The sequence below is a fragment of the Felis catus genome, chromosome A3, assembly GCF_018350175.1.
Source record: "Felis catus isolate Fca126 chromosome A3, F.catus_Fca126_mat1.0, whole genome shotgun sequence".
Classification (NCBI taxonomy): Eukaryota; Metazoa; Chordata; class Mammalia; order Carnivora; family Felidae; genus Felis; species Felis catus.
Window position 1 is genome coordinate 29,938,946 of NC_058370.1, and position 19,330 is coordinate 29,958,275.

At 45.3% G+C, this 19,330-nt stretch overlaps 1 protein-coding gene across 4 annotated transcripts in view; it reads right to left on the bottom strand.

Annotated features, from left to right (window-relative positions):
- Positions 1-369: 369 nt before the first annotated feature.
- The window catches only part of CA3H20orf194 (chromosome A3 C20orf194 homolog), a 130,650-nt gene continuing 111,689 nt past the window's right edge, over positions 370-19,330 (bottom strand). For 3 of the 4 annotated variants that reach the window (XM_011280924.4, XM_011280923.4, XM_019826771.3), the window contains 8 exons: positions 14,475-14,610; positions 11,848-11,934; positions 7,450-7,556; positions 7,049-7,123; positions 5,116-5,321; positions 3,939-4,004; positions 2,532-2,625; positions 370-1,979 (listed from right to left, as the gene is read on the bottom strand). In XM_011280924.4, coding sequence (XP_011279226.2) covers positions 1,867-1,979; positions 2,532-2,625; positions 3,939-4,004; positions 5,116-5,321; positions 7,049-7,123; positions 7,450-7,556; positions 11,848-11,934; positions 14,475-14,610 — 884 coding nt within the window. In that variant the 3' untranslated portion in view covers positions 370-1,866. The remainder of the gene's footprint in view (positions 1,980-2,531; positions 2,626-3,938; positions 4,005-5,115; positions 5,322-7,048; positions 7,124-7,449; positions 7,557-11,847; positions 11,935-14,474; positions 14,611-19,330) is intronic. The other variant, XM_019826770.3, reaches the window with a different exon arrangement.

Sequence of the window (19,330 nt, forward strand, 5' to 3'; positions counted from 1 at the left end):
CATTTATAAATTCACAGCAACCCACCTGGAGTAAATGGCCTCTGCTTCCCCCACCCCACCCACCCACCCCACCTCTCCCTTTTCTAAGGCTGCTCAAGTTTGAGTTTTTAAAAAGAGCTCGGTAGAGCTAAAAGAAGCTACAGTAACTCATTGCTTATTTCATCAATTGCACTTAAGATCTATGTTATTGATTCTGAAGCAGAGGCAGGTCCATTGTGGACCCGAGCCTCTGGCCAACCAGAAGTGAGGTGCTCCCTGACTTGGGCTCCACATCTGGGCCCTTGTCACCACCAGCTTTGGGAGCTGGGACTGGAGCACACAGGCCTTTTCAGAAGGCTTTCTTCATGCAAGAGTTCTTATTCAGTGGTATTTGGAGTTTTGTTCATTTGGCTTCAGATTATTTTTTTTCTAATACAAGTACATTTTACTGACAAGCCCTTAACACTTGCTTTGCTACTTGCATGGAGGCCTCTGAGTGATCAGGCACACAGACCACATGTGCTCCATCCTTTCTCTGTCTCTCCTCTGGGCCAGGGGCCTTTATCAAAAACCCCTATACATTACTGGAAACTTTGCTGGTTTCGTCTATGTGCTTCTTCCTAAGGCATGCAAAAAAAAAAATGTGAAATTCAGAAAGCATTTACAATCTAGGCAGCTGAGGCGCTGAAGTCCTAAAAGACATCACCCAAACATCAGTGCCTGTGACCGCCCCCCTCCCACATACTAATTCTGGAAGTTAGACATGGGATGCATTTGTAATACCCCTCTGCTTTGTGGCCCAGCTGAAAACAAAGCCACCGGAAGAAATTCTAAGTTGGATATCGGAACTCTTTGAACTCCTGGTCCTCAGGAACCAAGCAAGTCCAGGGCCAGCAACAATGCTTGGGGACATAAGTTTCCTGAAGTTTGTGGCTGAAAACCAGGCCTTCCCTGGCATGGCCGAGGAGAGGGCTAGGTCTGGAGAGTGAGCCCCCTTCGGGGATGCCCCATAAATGATCATAGCTCTGGGGCTAAGACAAAGCAGTTGCATGCAGGATGCTCTCCTCAAAAGTGAGGCAAAGCATCAGCAGGGAGGCTGAAGCAGCAGGTTTGCCCTTGCCCCCGAATGAGGCAAAGTAGAGGGATACCACGAGGGGAGCTGAGCACCGACCTCCAGGGAAACTGCTTGCGAATTCAAAAGCCACATGCTTCTGGAAAGCAACATGCCTTTCCCCTCAGTTTAGTCTGTAAGGGACATCCCCTTATCTTAGAACAGACTGTTGATCTCAGCCCAAGCTGCTGGCTCAGTGGGCTGAGCTTGAGCAGAGCTTGGGCTGCTCCCCCCAGGACTGGGCCCAGGGCCAACAGGGCCAGCTCCTTCAATGCAAGTGGCCTAAACAGAAAGGCAGGCACTCCACTGGGGACAGGCTCTCCTGGGGCAGTGTGTGAGGCCTGTGGTGGCTTGGCCCCCAGGCATGGCCACAGTTTGGGCAGCCAGGGTTCCTTCTGCATCCCAACAGCTCCTTTGTGTAACCCAAATGCTTCTCCCCACTGTCACAGTGTCTCAGCAGCCCATAGGAGATACTGTTACCAAAGACCCAGAGGTTTTGCACTGCCAGCCCCACACACAGGGCAGGGCAGGGCAGTCCCTATCGGCTCTTGCTCCATGAGTACCCCCCTCCCCCCCATTAGTGGTGCAGGTGATGCTCTTCAGCGCTGTATAGAGAATAAAGACAACATGCACTCAAGCCAGCACACAAAGGCCAAGGAGAACAAAGACAGCCCCTTTAGGGAGGGGCCTCTGGGAGAGCTGAGGTTAAGTAACCCCATTTCTAAACATCCACCTCCAGGGTGGACGTTCTGCAGGATGCACGGCACAGCCTTCCCCTAGGGCCTCTGCTCAAAGAGGTCGTGATACTCCTGCTGCTCCAGCTCCCGGTTATACTTCTCGATTTCCCGGTTGGCTTCTTCCACGTAGTCATTCATGAACTGGTCCATGACTGGCATTTCATTAAGGAAGAGAGCCCTGATACTGGAGGATAAGGGAGCCTGTCCCAGCTCAGAGGGATCTGTGGGCAGGTGAGGTGGGGGACACTGATGTAATGAGCGTCCAGCTCACACAAAGGGTACGTGACTCTTTTATATTGGCAGCACCACAGCTACAGAGAAGGGACTGGGGTTGGCACAGTCCTAGAGCTGAGCCCTTCAGCTTTCATGAGGACTCCTGTCTGCCTTCTCACAGATTAACTACTGTAATCACGTCTAGTCTCCAACTTGTAAATTAGGACCCCTGATGACCACAGAAGTCAGGATGTCACCACAGTTACATTTAAACTACAACCCACAGTTGCATCAGCAATCACTGAATGAAGGCGAAATTAATTTTAATGATGTTAAAAGGCCACAATGAAAAGTCTGCCTCTGTGGCTTGCTGTGTGTTCCCAGAACCCAGCTTGCTCTAGGGGCTTGGCTGTGTTGGCTCTAACACACACCCTCTTTACAATCAGGCTTTCACATGCCCCCAAAGTTACTGCCCCTGATTCTAAGGATACGTGGGTGAAAATCAGTCTTGTCACCAAAGAAGTTGACAAACTGGGTGCCATTGTAAAAGTAGCCTGCAGGCAGGGGGTCCAGGTGGCGTTTCACCTGTAGGAAACAAGAGTCCTGTTAAAATTATTTGACCACTTTGTATCATTTCTTATTCATTAGAAACAAATAAATATGCCTATTTCCCTAGCAAGAGAGCCTACTCTGCCCCATGGAAGGCTAGACATGTCAGGGAATTAACACTTCCCCTCAGCAGTCCTCAAATAGTGACTGATGAAGGTTCCCCAGCTCTCAAGGAGGAACTCTAGGAGCCCCTCATGGGATTAAACTCCATTTGTCCTCAGTGGCACTGGTTTGATAACACAGTCTTTTTAGCTGTCTCCCCCCCCCTTTTTTTTTTAAGTTTTATTTACTTATTTTGAGAGAGAATGTGAGTAGGGGATGGGCAGAGAGAAAATCCCAAGCAGGCCCCAGATGGTCAGTGTGGATGGAGCCTGATGCAGGGCTCGAACTCACAAACCATGAGTTCATGACCTGAGCCAAAACCAAGAGTCAGATGCTTAACCAACTAAGCCACCCAGGCACCCCTAGCTGTCTCCCCTTCTTTCTCCCCCTTACTTTCCTACTGCTAGTGACTCCTAAGAAGCACTTCCAGAATAAGCTACCTGCACTCAAATCCATGTTCAAGGTCTGCTTCTGGGGGAACAAATACTATAAGGACTGCCTTCTGGGTGTCTTCTTCAGAAGCACCCAGGGTTGCCAAGAACAGGGGCTGGAAATGAACGGGCCTCTTCAAGTCCAAAGCAAGGGCTCCTGAGGTCCCAGATTCTCTCCCACCCACTCATTACAGGGAACAGCGACACAGCCTGTTATGGGGCCTGGATTCTGTGTCCCTTTTAGCCTTTGTCCCCAAGCCCCTCCTCAGTGGAGGTGGGAACTGGGGCACAGGCTGGGGGTCAGCTTACAGGTTGGGGGGTTCATCAAAGAGCCTCTCATGCTGGTCCCAGGATTCCGCCATCTGCCTATCAGTAGCTTCTGGATCTAGACAGTTTTTTCTGGGCCCTTGTTATTTTAACTGTGGTTTATCTAGCATGGAGGGATAGGAGGAGAAAAGGACTTCTGTGGCAGATTCAACAGTGTGACAAAACAGGGCTCCCTGTCATCCCTTCCTCCTACAGGCACTGCTTCTCAGTCTCATGCCCAGGTCACATCAGAGGTCACCTGGTACCCTCTTCCTCTTTCAGGCTACAAGGCTGGCTGGGCTGAGGTTTCTCTGTGCCCAGCTTCCCCCTGTGGTCTGAGAGAAGCACAACATCCAGCATGCCCTACAAATAGGCTCCTCACTCAGGGAGTCCGAAAGGATGGAGCTGTGCCAGCCCAGAAGGATACCCTTGGGCTCTTAGGGGACTCACATGGATGTTCCTGATCTCCTGCTGGGTCAGCATCCCCCTGGTCTTCAGGGCTTTCCTCTGAGGCTTCTGTGCAGAGATGAAGGAAGGAAGGGAGGGGTCAGGTCTCCAAAGAGCTGATAGAGTACGTGGCGGGTGAGGGCTCTGGGAGCTAGTTACGGGACTAAGATCCCAGCAGCAGGGAAAGCACAAGCACGGTCATGGCCTGGACACAATATCCTGCCTGTGTGCTCAAGGAGACCACCCTCCCAACATAGAACCCTGTATGCCAGGGGAAGCAAGCAGCAGAGGAAACACCAGTGTTTTTTGCAAATAGGCACGTTCCTGTCTGTGCAGATCCTCAACTCTAAGCCCAACCAGTGACAGATATGCAGACAAAGGGACAACATGAAGTCCCCTAGTCAAGCACCAGTTCATATGAGAAAGACACAGCCCACAGGCAGCCATTCCTCAGTATAAAAGACAGGTTCCAACTAAGCATCTGCAAAGGAGCCAGAACCCAGCCAACTCTATTTCCAGGGTTCTAACTCAGGCTAAAACCCTGAGGCTGTGCTAAGAGGCCTAGTACCCAAAGCTTGCATCATATTAGAGGATTTTAACTGGGTTTCATCTGGGTTTTATTTTTCTTTGCAGTACTGGGCTAAAGATGCTTGTGTGCCTCTACAGGCAAGCGTCCTCTTCCCTTGCACCTGTTTCCAGGGCCCTGGGCTCACTGCTATCAGTGCTTGAAGTCTTGGTTTGCAAATAGCTATAAGCGTATCTTTGTCGTTTCTCTTTTCTAGAGAGAGAACCAAATTTAAAAGGATTCTGGGCTTAGAACACAGGACAGCCCTTGAATTAGGTTCAGCTAAGAAAAGACATTTTGAGTTTGAGTTTAGACTGCCAGGCTGATCCAGGATCCACGTGGAACGGCCAGGTTTCACCCAGGACCTAGTTAAGCCACCTAATAACTGCAGTTTGCCTTGGCAGTAAAATTAGAAATGGCTGTAAGACCAGGTCTGCCTTGAGGCTGCCCTGGATGGCTTCCTCCCAATCACAAAGCATCCCTGAAAGTGCTGGCTGAGCCTGTGAAGGGCGGACCGGGAGGGAGGTCATGAAGGGGCTTCTACCCCACAGCCAGGAGCAGCTCCGAGCACACTGCTCACATCTGTGCCCGGTGTGTCTGGGCTTTGGAAACCACCTGCTTAGCTGACTGCCGCAGCCAGTCCTTGATGCTTTCTTCCTTCAGGGAGCAGCCAATGAACACGAGGTAGCTCTCCTGCTGCCCATTGCTGTCCTGAGGTGTGCTTCGGGAATCGGGTGGTGGCGAGGGTCCTTCTAAAACTGGGACGATGCTCAAGGAATTGGCCAGAGTGTTGTGGCAGACCTCCATGGTCCTCTCAGAGTCTGCAGGGAAAACACACGTAGGCCCTGAGCCCCAAAAAGATAAAGCTACACTAAGATTGTAACATGCAGATGGTTGGGGACAGATTCCTGTGACACACAGGAGGGAGAACTGATTGGTGGCAAGCTAGAAAGCATGAAATAAGAGAGGGAGGAGCAATGTCAGTTTCTGGCTTGGCTGATTTGGTAATCAGGTAGAAACCACTAACCCAGAAAGGGAATACAAGAGAGCCCTTTTGGTCTCAGCAGAGCCCTGAGAAGCCAAGGGAAGAGGGTGTGTCAACCAACACACAAGTGTGGCAGGAAGCTCACATGATAGGAACAGGAAAGATTGGGTTTACAGACCAAGAAGCTGGGGGCTAGTAGTGGTGACCCAAGAAAATGGCAAGGTTCCCCTAAAAAGCAGGATGAAAAAAGGGATCCAGAACACAGAGAGGTTAACCTTGAATAACAAAAAGGTCAAGAGAAGGTCTAAATAAAGAAGAAAACAAGGTGAGAGGAAAGGTGGAGGCATTATGACCTCTGAAGCAGGTCTGTTGGAGCCTGAGGGAAGTGGGCTTGAGTAAGGGGCCAAAGTTTCAGATTCAATAACATAAATTAGGCCAAAAGTATGGGTTCAGGACCTTGAGAGATTTTTTTTATATAGGTGATGTCATCTAATTCTCCCATCCAAATCCAGATGGTCCCATGCTTACAACTCTCAGTGGCTCCTTACGGCAGACACTGACTGTTGCCTGTCCAGCCTCCCCCTTTCGCCAATACCAATTCCCCATGGGTGATGGGTCCTGGAAGGCACAGCAACTCAATCCTGGCCAATGAGAGGAGAAGTCTGCTGAGGAACTGGCAGGAGATGCCTCAGTAAAAGCTGTGTGTATTGATAAAGCCACCCACAGGAAGAGCCTCTCTTATCAGCTGGATGTTGTGTCTGGGTGTGACACCTAGACCTGCAACAACGAGGGGTGGGGACCTGACACACTAAGACTGGAAGGACCCACGTTACCTGTGTCCTCCGTGGCCTTGCTATGCTGCTTGACCTCTCGACTTCTCATTATGTAGCTAACACCTGCTAGTTGAGTTGGTGTTTGCTGTTGTGACAGCTACAAACACCCTAACAGACAGTCCCACTAGGTCCCTGCCACAGTGAACCTTTTTTGGTTCCTTTAATGTGCCTTTTTTGCTTGGTTCCAAAGCACATGCTATGCCTTTTCCCTGGAATATTCTCCCCTTTCTCAATGTTGAGTTGACTGACTAACCACCTCCAGCCAGGATGGACAGACTTCAGGTCATGAGGGCTCCAGAGGTCTATGGCTGATAAACAGAACTAGTGGACAGAAGGGAGAAGGAAGGCTAAAGGCTTGAAGACTTTGGCAGAAACGGATGTGGAGCTGGAGAGCTCGGCACTGGGGCAACTCCTGGTGACAGGTCTAGGAGGCCACGGATGGCTTGAAAGGGGGTGTGTGAGTCTCTGGAACAAGGAAGTCAAAGAGCTGTGAGGAGAGGCTCTGGGCAGGACATCTGGGGGAAGAGAGAACACATCTTCCACTGTGGAGCAGCACCTGCAGCAAGGTGGGGGAACTAGAAGAGCTACTGGTGTCAGGCCCACATGGGAGGGTTTTCCAGAGTCTGAGAGGCATCTGTGCTCTGCAGAGCATCAGTAGAAACTATGAACCCACATCATGAGATGTAAGCATTCCATAGTGCAGGACTCCCAAATCCAACTCCCCAGTTACCTGAAAACTTCACTTTGCCCAGGATGTGGTAGATGTTTCCAGAGAAGGGACTTGGCTTGATGGAAGACTGAATTGCTGGTGGAAGAAGAGGACAGGGCTGTCACCCACCCTGGGGCAGAGGCCAAGTTCAGGGCACACAGCTGGGAGAGAGTTAGGGTCTGGGAAGGATCCCCACTTGAGGGACCAGGGCTTGTAAGTCCTCCCTCCACCACACCCTCCCCAGTGGCTCTGCCACTCTTCCCAGGGTGGGGGTACTCCTGGGTCCTCAAATCCCTCTGTTTTCAGACCCCAATAGTGAGGAGACATGACAACACACATAATACTAAAATGGTGCCAGGAAGCAGGGACAACTCTGGGTATTCTTTTATTAGGGTCTGGGACATGTCCTAACCAAGGCTTACCTTTACACTTGGCCACAAAACGAGTCTTCTCCAAAGGACGACCAAACCATACACAGATCTGAACCATTAGTGGAAAGACTGATCCAGCATCAAATTTACCTTCATACCTTAAAAGGTTTAAAAAATTGTAAGTACGAGTAATTGGGGCTTTGAGTGTTATTATATGCTACTCTGGGATGAACTACTTTGAGTTCCTTCTTACTTATGTGCCATTTTATGTATAAAACACTTGTTTTAAATATGTGTATGTCTTTTTCATCTTGAGATTGGGAAGCATGTTGCCCCATTAGAGCAGGGAGGTCTCACCTCTGCAGACAAGCAGTTCCCTGAAGCCCAAGACCCCATCTACCTTTGAAGCCTACCAGTATGCCACCACCTGAGATTGGGGGTCCTCCCTGGCACTCCTGGAGCTCTTCCTCAGGGCCTTAACTGTACCCCACCCTTGTTGAGGGCAACTTAACAGACTGTACATTTGGATGTGTATACTCCCCAGAAGGAACTAAAGGGCTGGGGCATCTCTGCTCTATTTTCTCAGTTTTGAATTCAGCAGACATAATGCCAACCACAAACTCATTAAAAACATGCCATATTCAAGCGTGCCTGGCTGACTCAGTCAGTGGAGCATGCGACTCTTGATCTCAGGGTTGTGAGTTCAAGCCCCACACTGGGTGTAGAGATTGCTTAAAAATTGAAAAAAATCTTTAAAAAAAACCACTAAAAGAACATGCCACATTCAGAGCACTTAAAAAGTTTAAGTTTTTGTTATGGAAAATTTAAAACACATGCAAAGACATTGCAATAAACCCCCATTACCCAGCTTCCAAAGTTATGGAATTGTCATTCCTTCTGCTGAAGGAATTCCTTGAGAAGGATCCCCATGATGGAATCAATGCAGTAAAGGGTGTAACCATCTCCTGGGTTATAATTTATACCACTCCCAGTAGCACATGAGTGTTTCAGTTTCACAGGGCCCCCAGCAATGATTCTTACAGATATTTTTGGCTAAATGTAATAGATGTCAATCAAAACAACAGTGAGGCATCATTTTACATTTCTGAATATTACTAAAACGGAATTCTGTTACCACAGCTGCCACTTATACTTGCTCTAAAGTGAACTGCCCACATCTACATGGACTAGGTTACTTTTCAGTATCAAAATAAACTTCTCAGATATTATATTAACTCTTTGCCACATATGATGCAAACATCTTCTTCCAATCTATTATATTTTATTAGTTTCCTTTGCTCTAAAATAGCACTACAGGGGCACCTGGGTGGCTCAGTCGGTTAAGCATCCGACTTTGCCTCAGGTCATGATCTCATGGTTCATGAGTTTGAGCCCCGCACTGGGCTCTCTGCTGTCAGCTCAGAGTCCACTCTGGGTCCTCTGTCCACCCCCGCCTCTCTGCCCCTTCCCGACTCATGCTATCTCTCTCTCTCAAAAATAAACATTAAAATTTTTTTAAATAAAATAGCACTACAGGTTTGAATTTTATATCATATATATTGTTGAAAGTTATCTTACTCTTTGTGCTTTCTTTAAAGTAAGGCAGTGGCATAACATTTTTGTAATACTGACATATTCTTTTTGCCCTCTCCCCATCCAAACAAGTCATGGGAGACCATGGGCCTCTCTGGCTTCTTTATTCAGAGCCCGAATCCATAGTGAAATTGGGAGGGGCTAAGGGAAGAGAACAGGTATCCTCCCAGACTAGAAATAAGCCTACGAGAGATGTGGGCAGGGTCAATGAGCACAGAGAAGGTTGTGGTAGGGGATGTTGAGAATCTGTACAGCACAGAGCTGAGCATATCCTAGAGCTAAAGCCTAGTCCCTCTGAGGTGGTGACCCTGACCCAATGAGGAAGGGGGAAAATATACAGATGTGCAGGAGTCTGATGGCTGCCATCTTGTTAAAAGACTACCCGATTCCTAGGAAGGGACTCAGAAGGGGAAGGTGCTGAAGGGTGATTTCTGAGACCCCCTCCATCATTGATTCTCTACAAGGGCTGATCAAGGGAAGGCTTCAGGCTAAAGGTTCACAGAGAGACTTTTTTTTTTAATTTTTGAAATATGATTGTTTATTTTTGAGAGAGAGAGAGGCGTAGAGAGGGAGACACAGAATCTGAAGCAGGCTCCATGCTGTTAGCACAGAGCCCGATGTGGGGCTCAAACTCCCAAACCATGAGATCATGACCTGAGCTGAAGTCGGATGCTTAACTGACTGAGCTACCCAGGCGCCCCCACAGAGCATTCTAATGAATCCTTTACACCTGGCTTTTTCCTGGATCACTGTCTGCAGGAAAGTCTGTACCTGGAGCTAGGTTCGTGTGAACAATTCCCAGAATGAGTCACCATGGATAAAAGAATGGGTGCTTCCCTAGGCACTAAGTGGAAAAAGCAGGAATTTCAGCACCAGGCCCAGAGATGTGGCAGGAAAAGGGTCAGTAGCTGTAGTCACTGGAGAGGAGGGTTTCACCTCAGATGCTGAGATGCTCCATCTGTTTGTTTTTAGCTAGGATGGAATTGTCTTATTTAGGCATAAGGAATGATCCACTTACCCACTGTTTACGCAAGTATGTAGCTCAAATCAGAGATTCCTTCAAAGAATATGCCTTAAAGCCTTCAATTTCACACATTGGATTTTTTTTTTTTAATTTTTTTTTTCAACGTTTATTTATTTTTGGGACAGAGAGAGACAGAGCATGAACGGGGGAGGGGCAGAGAGAGAGGGAGACACAGCATCGGAAACAGGCTCCAGGCTCTGAGCCATCAGCCCAGAGCCCGACGTGGGGCTCGAACTCACGGACCCCGAGATCGTGACCTGGCTGAAGTCGGACGCTTAACCGACTGCGCCACCCAGGCGCCGCACACATTGGATTTTTTAAAGTTTATTTATTTTGAGAGAGAGAGAGAGAGAGAGAGAGAGAGAGAGAGAAAGGAAGAGAGAGAGAGAAAGGGAGAGAGAGAGAAAGGGAGAGAGAGAGAGAAAGGGAGAGAGAGAGAGAGAGAGAGGGAGAGGGAGAGCAAGAGCAAGAGCGTGCAAGCAGGGGAGGGGCAGAGAGAGAGGGAGAGAATCCCAAGCCGACCCCGTGCTGGCTGCCAGCACAGAGTCCAACATGGGGCTCGAACCCACGAACTGAGATAATGATTTGAGCAGAAACCAAGGGTCAGATCCTCAACTGACTGAGCCACCCAGGTGCTCCTGGACTTGTTGTTTTAACAGCACAGCACAATCATTTTTCTGCTGGTCTAAAAAGATACTGGTGACACAAGGGGTGGTGTGGAGAATGCAGAGAGGTGTCTGGGGGAAGTGAGTAAGGATAACAAAGATAATCCAAATTAACACGAGAGAATACTTTTGGCCAAGCTTTAGTAATTGTCTTCTCCTGAACCATCACCAGGGCAGAACCCAGTTAACCGTTCTATACAGGGACAAGCACAGCATGATGGTTGCATGTACCGGCTCTGGAGCCGCACAACCTGGGTGTGAAAGCCACAGCCCTTTCGCTTACTGGCTGTATGAATGTGAACACGCCTTTAACTCCTTGCTGCCTCACTTACCTTATCCCTAAAATGTGGAAAATAATACAGCCTACCTCACAGGCTTGGCTTGAGGATTCATGCGATAACAGGTAGAGCTCTTAGGGTAGCACTGTCCAACAGAACTTTCTGTGATGATGCAAATATTCTGGATCTGCACAGCCCAACGTGGTAGCTGCTGGCCACAGGTAGCTACTGAGCACTTGAAATGTGGCTTGTATGACTGAGAGACTGAATTTTACATTTTATTTAATTTTTATTAATTTACATTTTACTAAATAGCCAAATGTGGCTGGTGGCTACTGTCCTGGAGAGCTTAGAACAATGTGTAGTACACAGGGAGTGCTCAAGTGATGTTGGCCCTAGTGTCACTACAGCGCCCTTGGCACTCTCTTTCCTTCTCCCCTCAGAGGAGAGGTTCATAGGCTGAGAGGCTGCCAAGAGAGAATAAACATCCCTTGGGCCACAACAGCAGGGAACCTACCTGTCAGGTGGGATCCCTTAGAGGACTGTATTCTTAGGAATGACTCTCTCGTGGTAAGGTTGTCACTCCTTGGTTCTGTGCCAGCCACCTCACCCTCACTAGAGGCTAGAGGAGACAAAGGACACCGTGTGCTTGGTGCCCACAGAGCCACTCCCTAAGTCTCAACATCCAGCAAGGCCCCCAAGTTGGAGCCCAACATGTGTGGGGCACTGGGCTCCTGGCACGACCACCAGCTGTTGGGACATGGCAGGCCATCCCAGCGGCCACTGTCACCCTGGCAGAACACTTGAAATTTCACTTTCTTTTTTTTTCTGTAAATATACCATTGTGTTTACAAAGAAACCTTAGCTACTTTTCAATGATGATACTTGCCAGCCGGGGTACATTAAGTATCGAGATCGCAGCATCTGAGGACTTGAAAAACTATTTTCTGAGAGAATCAGCTCAATGTCTTCATTCCTTTGAAAACATACAGAAAAACCCACGTTAATTAGGATGATCAATCTTAATCTGCCCATTTTGCTTCCTCCCCTTTGTCTCCACAGACACACAAGCACATATGCATACATTTATTTCTGTTACTTCACACCTAAGTCCTTCAGTACACCTCTCCCAAGAACAAGCACATTCTCTTTCAGAAGCACAATACTATTATCACATCCAAGGAATACAATACTGTGGACCAGCAGTACTAGTATCACCTGCAAGCTCACGAGAAACAAAATCCCAGGTCCCACTCCAGACCCGCTGAATCAGAACTCTCATTTTAAGAAGATCCCTAAGAGATCTATATGCAGATTAAAGTTGGAGAAGTACTGATCTAATCCATTCTCAAATTTTCCCTTTTTTGCAGGAGAGGTCTGGGACCCGGGATCTACACCAATCAAAGATTGCTCACTGAATTTACAATCTTTATTTTCCTTCAATCTTGGGGCTCCTGGGTGGCTCAGTCGGTTAGGCGTCTGACTTCGTCTTGATCTCGCAGTCAGTGCGTTCGAGCGCCGCATCAGACTCTGTGCTGACAGCTCAGAGCCTGGAGCCTCCTTCAGATTCTGTGTCTCCCTCTCTCTCTGTCCCTCCCTGCTTGCACTCTGTCTCTCTCTCAAAAATAAACATTAAAAAAATTTTTATTTTCCTTTAATCTGGAATAATTCTAACTTTGCTGTTGTTGTTTCTCACGGAGTAGACATTTTTGAAGAGTACCTGCCGGCTGTCTTGTGTCCCACAATCTGGATTTACCTGGTTGTTTCCTTATGATTAGAATCCGTTAAATATTTTTGGTCATATTAATACCTAGGTGATGTTGTGTCCTTCCCAGAGCATCACATGAAGGAAGCATGTGATGTCAATCTGTGGAAATAATGGCCTTGCTAAGTTTAATCATTTAGTTAACGTCAGGTCTACTACATCTCTCACGGTGAAGGTACTTTCCCCTCACTGTAAGCAGTAAGTAGTCCATGGAGTGATACTTTGAGAACAGTTAATATCCTTTTCATCAACAATCTGTCACCCACCCGTTCTTAGTATTCAATGATGATTCTTGCCTAAATCAAGTGCTTATAGTAACTGTTATAAAATGGTGACTTGCTAGTTCTAAAAATCCTTATTAGTGTTAAAGGAGATTTACTATCCTGCCCTCCCATTTTTTTAGTATCACCATGGACTCATTTTACTCCATGTGCTATACTCTGTTATTACATTTGTTTTCTCTTATGCTCCACGTGTCCCAGTGTGGCCAGTGAGAGCTTCTTGAGCTAGCTCCTGCATCCTTTTGGCACATCTCTACTAATCTCTGAGTGTCTCCTTGCTTTTTTTTTTTTTAGCACAAAATGTACCAGGTTCACCTTGTACTTTCCCTGCCCTAGACCTATAATCAGCCAATTCTCTAAGGAGTGCTGATAACTTTAATTGGGAACTGGTATATGTAGAAACCAGGACCTAAAGGTAGGGGTATTTATTCTACTGTGGTATTAGTATTTCTGGTCCCTTTCAATGGGAAGAGCTAGAAGATATACATTTTTTAATTGAAATACTGAACTTATATTGAGTCCATTCACAGGGTTTCTCTTCCCTTTTCCCACTTCATATTTATTATCTTCCTTATCTAACAAGTGATGTTTGAAATCAGGGTTCCAATGTTTATGTTTATTTAAAATTTTTAAAAACATGTTTATTTTGGACAGAGACCGAGTGCAAGCAGGGGAAGGGCAGAGAGATAGGGAGACACAGAATCTGAAGCAGGCTCCAGGCTCTGAGATGTCAGCACAGAGCCTGATGTGGTGCTAGAACCCACAAACCGTGAGATCATGACCTGAGCTGAAGTCGGGATGCTTAACTAGCTGAGTCACCCAGGCACCCCTCCAATGTTTATGTTTAAAAGTTATTTGAATTAATTGTTTTGTGTGTGGTCATTATTACTTTGATATACAAATGGATTCACTTTTTCATTTAGTTTTATCCCTCTTTGTCAATTTAATTTCTGAATATGTAAAATATTTACATTGCTCAAAGTCAAAATTATATAAAAAGTATGTACCTTTTAGTATATCTTTATGGAGCAAATAAATGTGCTTTATGACCAGATGTTTCCTCTTCACACACACACACACACACACACACACACACACACACAGACACACACACAGAGTCATCAATTCTCTATTTTTAGTTTGTAATTTGGACCCAAGTCCATGAAGTAAAAAGCTCATTTCTCTACGTTCTCTATCCCATTTCTTTCACATCTTAATACAAGTAATATTGAGAGTCTTGACTTCATTCTTTAATGGATGAAAATGTGAATCCATCAAGACAAAATCTCTCAAAACAGTACAGGATACTGACACATGGGGTCGTCTTGCTGATTTTTGCGCAACACCAAAAGCACTTCTATAAATGCCCAGGTCTTAGATACAGTACAAAGACCCTGTGGGCCATAGCCAGAGTGTGGTGTCTGAGAAAGTGGCTGCTCCTATAGGGTGAAGTGAACTTGGTAAGTTTACCTGGTGACAATCCCATTTTCTGCAAGAATGAAGGCTGCAGTAGGATTGGCAGCCCTGATGAGGGTCTGCAGCTGGACAAGGAGAGGGTGCCTCTGCTCCGTGGTGTGACTGGTGAATACCACATTACTCACCAGGCCTGGGGAATAAAACCAAGAACGGTTCAGGCTTCAGAGTCCTTACTGGGGCTGAGGGCTCACACAAATGTGGGCCCTTGCTCCCTCCCTGATCATCCCTTCTAATAGGGGTCTTATGTAGATGCCCCTGACCCCCCAACACCTGTTCCCCTTTCTGTCATTGCCACTTCTTGCGGTGAATGGCCTCAACCCTGGAACTGCCTTACTTCTTAACCTTCTCTATTTTCTCAATTCTGCTTTCCAGCTGACACCTGGAGCTTCTTTATCGAAGGGCCCATTCCACATCCCTTTTATCCTTAACCTCTTCAGGAAACTGTGCCACACACCTTCACCAGTTCAGACCACAGACATTTACCAAGCACTAACCATACATCAGGCACTAACCGTTAGATTCTCAAAGAGTGCCCAGCCAAGGAGTCACTTACATGCACCTAATTCCAAGATAAGTGCTAACACAGGCATTCACAGTCATACAATAAGAAGAGTGGCACATGTAATGAGGGATTGTGAAGTGGGTCACAATACCTCCCAAACTTCCATAAAAATACAGAAGGAAAATCTATGCTATAGAGAATTTGGAAATCAGGGAAGCTACCTTATCCCACCATACCAATGTAATTATAATACCTCTTCCATACTCATTCCTGTTTTGACATAGTTATGATCATAGCACACACACCATTTCTACTACAAGATCACTTGCATTTTTGTTATTCAACCATTTTCATTCACTTAATATTACTGTGAAAATTTCAAATGTATACAAAAATTTTAATTTGAAATGTTTATTTATTTATTTTTGAGTGAGAGAGCACGTGTACAAGCAGGGGAGGGGCAGAGAGACAGAAAGAGACACAGAATCTGAAGCAGGCTCCAGGCTCTGAGCTGTTAGCACAGAGCCTGATGCGGGGCTAGAACCCACAAACCGTGAGATCATGACCTGAGCTGAAGTCAGGACGCTTAACCAACTGAGCCACCCAGGTGCCTCAACATATACAAAAATTTTAGAAGTAGTATAATGGGGGCACCTAGGTGGCTCAGTCAGTTAAGTATCTGACTCTTGGTTTCGGTTCAGGTCATACTCTCATGGTTTATGGGATTGAGCCCTGCTTCAGGCTCTGTGCTGACAGCGTGGAGCCTGTTTGGGATTCTCACACACACTCTCTCTCTCTGCCCTTCCCCTATTCATGCTCTCTCTCAAGATAAATATTAAAATATAATAGTATAATAGTATAACAAACTCCCATGTGCCCATCATCTGGCTTTAAGAATTAACAACATATGGGGCGCCTGGGTGGCTCGGTTGGTTAAATGTCCGACTCTTGGTGTTAGCTCAGGTCACTATCTCATGGTTCGTGGGATGGAGTGCCAGTTAGGGCTCCAAGCTGACAGCACAAAGCCTGCTTGGGATTCTTTCTCTCCATCTCTCTCTGCCCCCTCCCCTCTGGCCCGTGTGTTCCATCTCTCTCTCTCAAAATAAATAAGTAAACTTAAAAAAGAAAAAAGAATTAACAACACTTGGCTAATTCTTCCATACCATATGCCAGCCTTTTCCCCTTTCCCCCGGATGATTTTGAAGCCAATCTCAGACATCCTATTATTTTATCCAAAAATATTTTAGTATATATATCTCCATAAGATGACCCTTTAAAAAGTTAAAAATTAACAACAAATTCATCAATATAAAAAATGATATAGTCCATGTTCAAACTTCTCTGCCTCATGAATATTTTCCTAGAGTTAATTTTTTTGAATCAGGAACCAAAGTCCACACACTATATTTCACGGATACATCTCCTAATTCTCTTTCAATCTGTAGTGTCTCCTTATTTCCATGTAATGTTGCTTAACATACTAGTAGCTAGATCTCTTTTATAGATTCAATCTTTTTAAATATAAATTATTAAAAGAATATCTTGTTCTTTTTCCAACGTAAGTTGAATGCTTAATTCATTATTTTAAAAAGTTATGTCTTGGGGCACCTGGGTGGCTTAGTTGGTTAAGTGTCTGATTTTTGATTTTGTCTCAGGTCTTAATTTCATGGTTCTTGAGATTGAGCCCCGAGTCAGGCTCTGTGTTGACAGTGTGGAGCCTGCTTGCGATTCTCTTTCCTTCTCTCTTTCTGCCCCTCCTATGCTCTGCTCTCTCTCTCTCCCTCAAAATAAATAAATAAACATTTTAAAAAGTTATTTCTTGGGGCGCCTGGGTGGCGCAGTCGGTTAAGCGTCCGACTTCAGCCAGGTCACGATCTCGCGGTCCGTGAGTTCAAGCCCCGCGTCGGGCTCTGGGCTGATGGCTCAGAGCCTGGAGCCTGTTTCCGATTCTGTGTCTCCCTCTCTCTCTGCCCCTCCCCCGTTCATGCTCTCTCTCTGTCCCAAAATAAATAAACGCTGAAAAAAAAAATTTTTTTTTAAAGTTATTTCTTGTTTAGTAATGTCATAACTTAAGGGCACATGCTTTCTTTTGAATTATTTGGCATAGAAATACTCATAACAGGTTGTATAGATGGTATCCTTTATCATGAAAAACTGCCTTTGAAACTTTTCAGCTTTTTGGTTTGAATTTAACTTTGCTATTAGTGTCACCTCTTTCCTTTTTGTCTATATTTGTCTGTTATGTTTTTTCCCATTCTTTTATCATCATCCTTATTTAGATTTGTATGCTTCTCTTGTATACAGCATCACGGAATTAGGTTTTGTTTTTCGGTTTAATCTGAGATACTTTTCCTTTTAATATGTGTTTATCCCATTTACATTTACTGACACTTTGGTTCTTTCACCTTGGTTATACTGGATCCGTTTAAAAGTGTTTTTTTTTTTTTTTTATCTTTAGCAGTATTATCTCTGCATTCCTTATTTTTTGTTTTCTTCTGATAAGTGGTGGGCTTATAGTCTGTTTTTAGTTCTTACAATGGCTATCCTTACAGCTTTAAAAATTTTTTTGAAGTTTATTTATTTGTTTTGAGAGCGATAGAAAGCAAGGGAGGGGCACATAGAGAGGGAGCGGGAGAGGGGGAGAGAGGGAGAGAGAGAGAGAGACAGAAAATATCCCAAGCAAGCTCCATGCTGTCAGCAAAGAGCCTGACTTGGGGCTTGAACTCATGAACCAGGAGATCATGACCTGAGCTGAAATTGAGAGTCAGACGCTTAACTGGCTGAGACACTTTTTAATAGATCTAAATCACTGTTTCTTATAAGGTCCCTTTTAGACAATGTCTACTGGCTTTTCTACGTGACTGATGTGGAAGCTGGTAAGTGTTCTTCCCATTTCCACCGTCATTTTCTGGTTGGTTATATTATTTAGTTTCTCCAGTGAATGTTCTTATATCTTTAAAACTATATACTAAGAATTTAACTCTTTATAACTTGATTTTACTGCTCTAAACTTTATTGATCTCCCACTTTGGAAGATACAGACAGAGTTATTTCCTGCTGCCTTGTAATTCTTTGTTAAATATAATTTCATTTTATAAGTCTTCAAGATTTTCAACATTTATATTCTACTTTTTTTTGAAAAATTTTAAGTTTATTTATTTTGAGAGACAGAGAGCAAGTGGGGGAGGGGCAGAGAGAGAGGGGGAGAGAGAGAGAATCCCAAGCAGGCTCTGCACTGTCAACGCAGAGCCCAATGCAGGGCTTGATCTCACAAACTGTGAGATCGTGACCTGATCTGAAACCAAGACTTGGACGCTTAACCAACTGAGCCATCCAGGCGCCCCTATATTCTGTTTTGTAATAGAATTTTCATGGGTATTATCATTAACTCCATACCTAAGGATCAATTCTCATCATCAATCTTGTTTTTTTTAAGTTTATTTATTTTGAGAGAAAGAGAGCATGAGCAGGGGAAGGGCAGAGAGAGAGAATCCCAAGCAGGCTCTGCACTGTCAGCACAGAGCCCGACACGGGGCTCGATCTCACAAACCGTGAGATCAGGAGCTGAGCTGAGATCAAGAGTCAGATGCCTAACCTTGAATGAGCCACCTAGGCACTCCGAGACTAGCTTTGATAAATGATTAGTTCATAAGCAATTATTTCTAAATTACAGAGACGTCAACTTTCCTATGTAACCTTGTAATTGTAGGACTATGTACTGATTTAGTTCAGCTGGATGTTTAGTTCAAAAAAATTAGTTATATTTAGTTTCTGAGGGCAAAACTCAAACAAGGTAAAGAAGGGTTTACAGATAAAATAAATTCCCTTCCTCCCCAGCCACCTAGTTCTCTTCCCTGAAGGCAATCACCGTTATCAGATTCTCAGCTCTTCTTCCAGGATGTGCTAAGTATGCACAAGTAAATGTGTGTATGCTTTTCTCCCCCCATAAACAGTGGCATGTTATACTGCTCTGCACCTTGTTTTTTTAAGTTTTTTAACCTTTTAATTTTGGTAAAGCTTACTTCTTCATTAAAATTTTCCCTAGTATCTTACCATTTCAATCCTTCCCTCATTCCACTCTGCTCCTCCTCTTCTCTAAACTATAAAAGTCCCTTCCTATAAATAACACAGGTGGTGTTTAAAATACAAGACTCATATTCTTATTTATCTTCTTCATATATGTAAAAAGACAGCATGATGTAAAGACTCAAGCATGGGTTTTAGACCCAGGCAGACCTTGAGTTTGAATGTAGGGTTCCACTAATTGCTAATGAGTGACATCAGGGGCAAACTCCTCTCTCTGAGCCAAATTTCCTCCTCTGTTAGATGGGAACAATAACACATACCT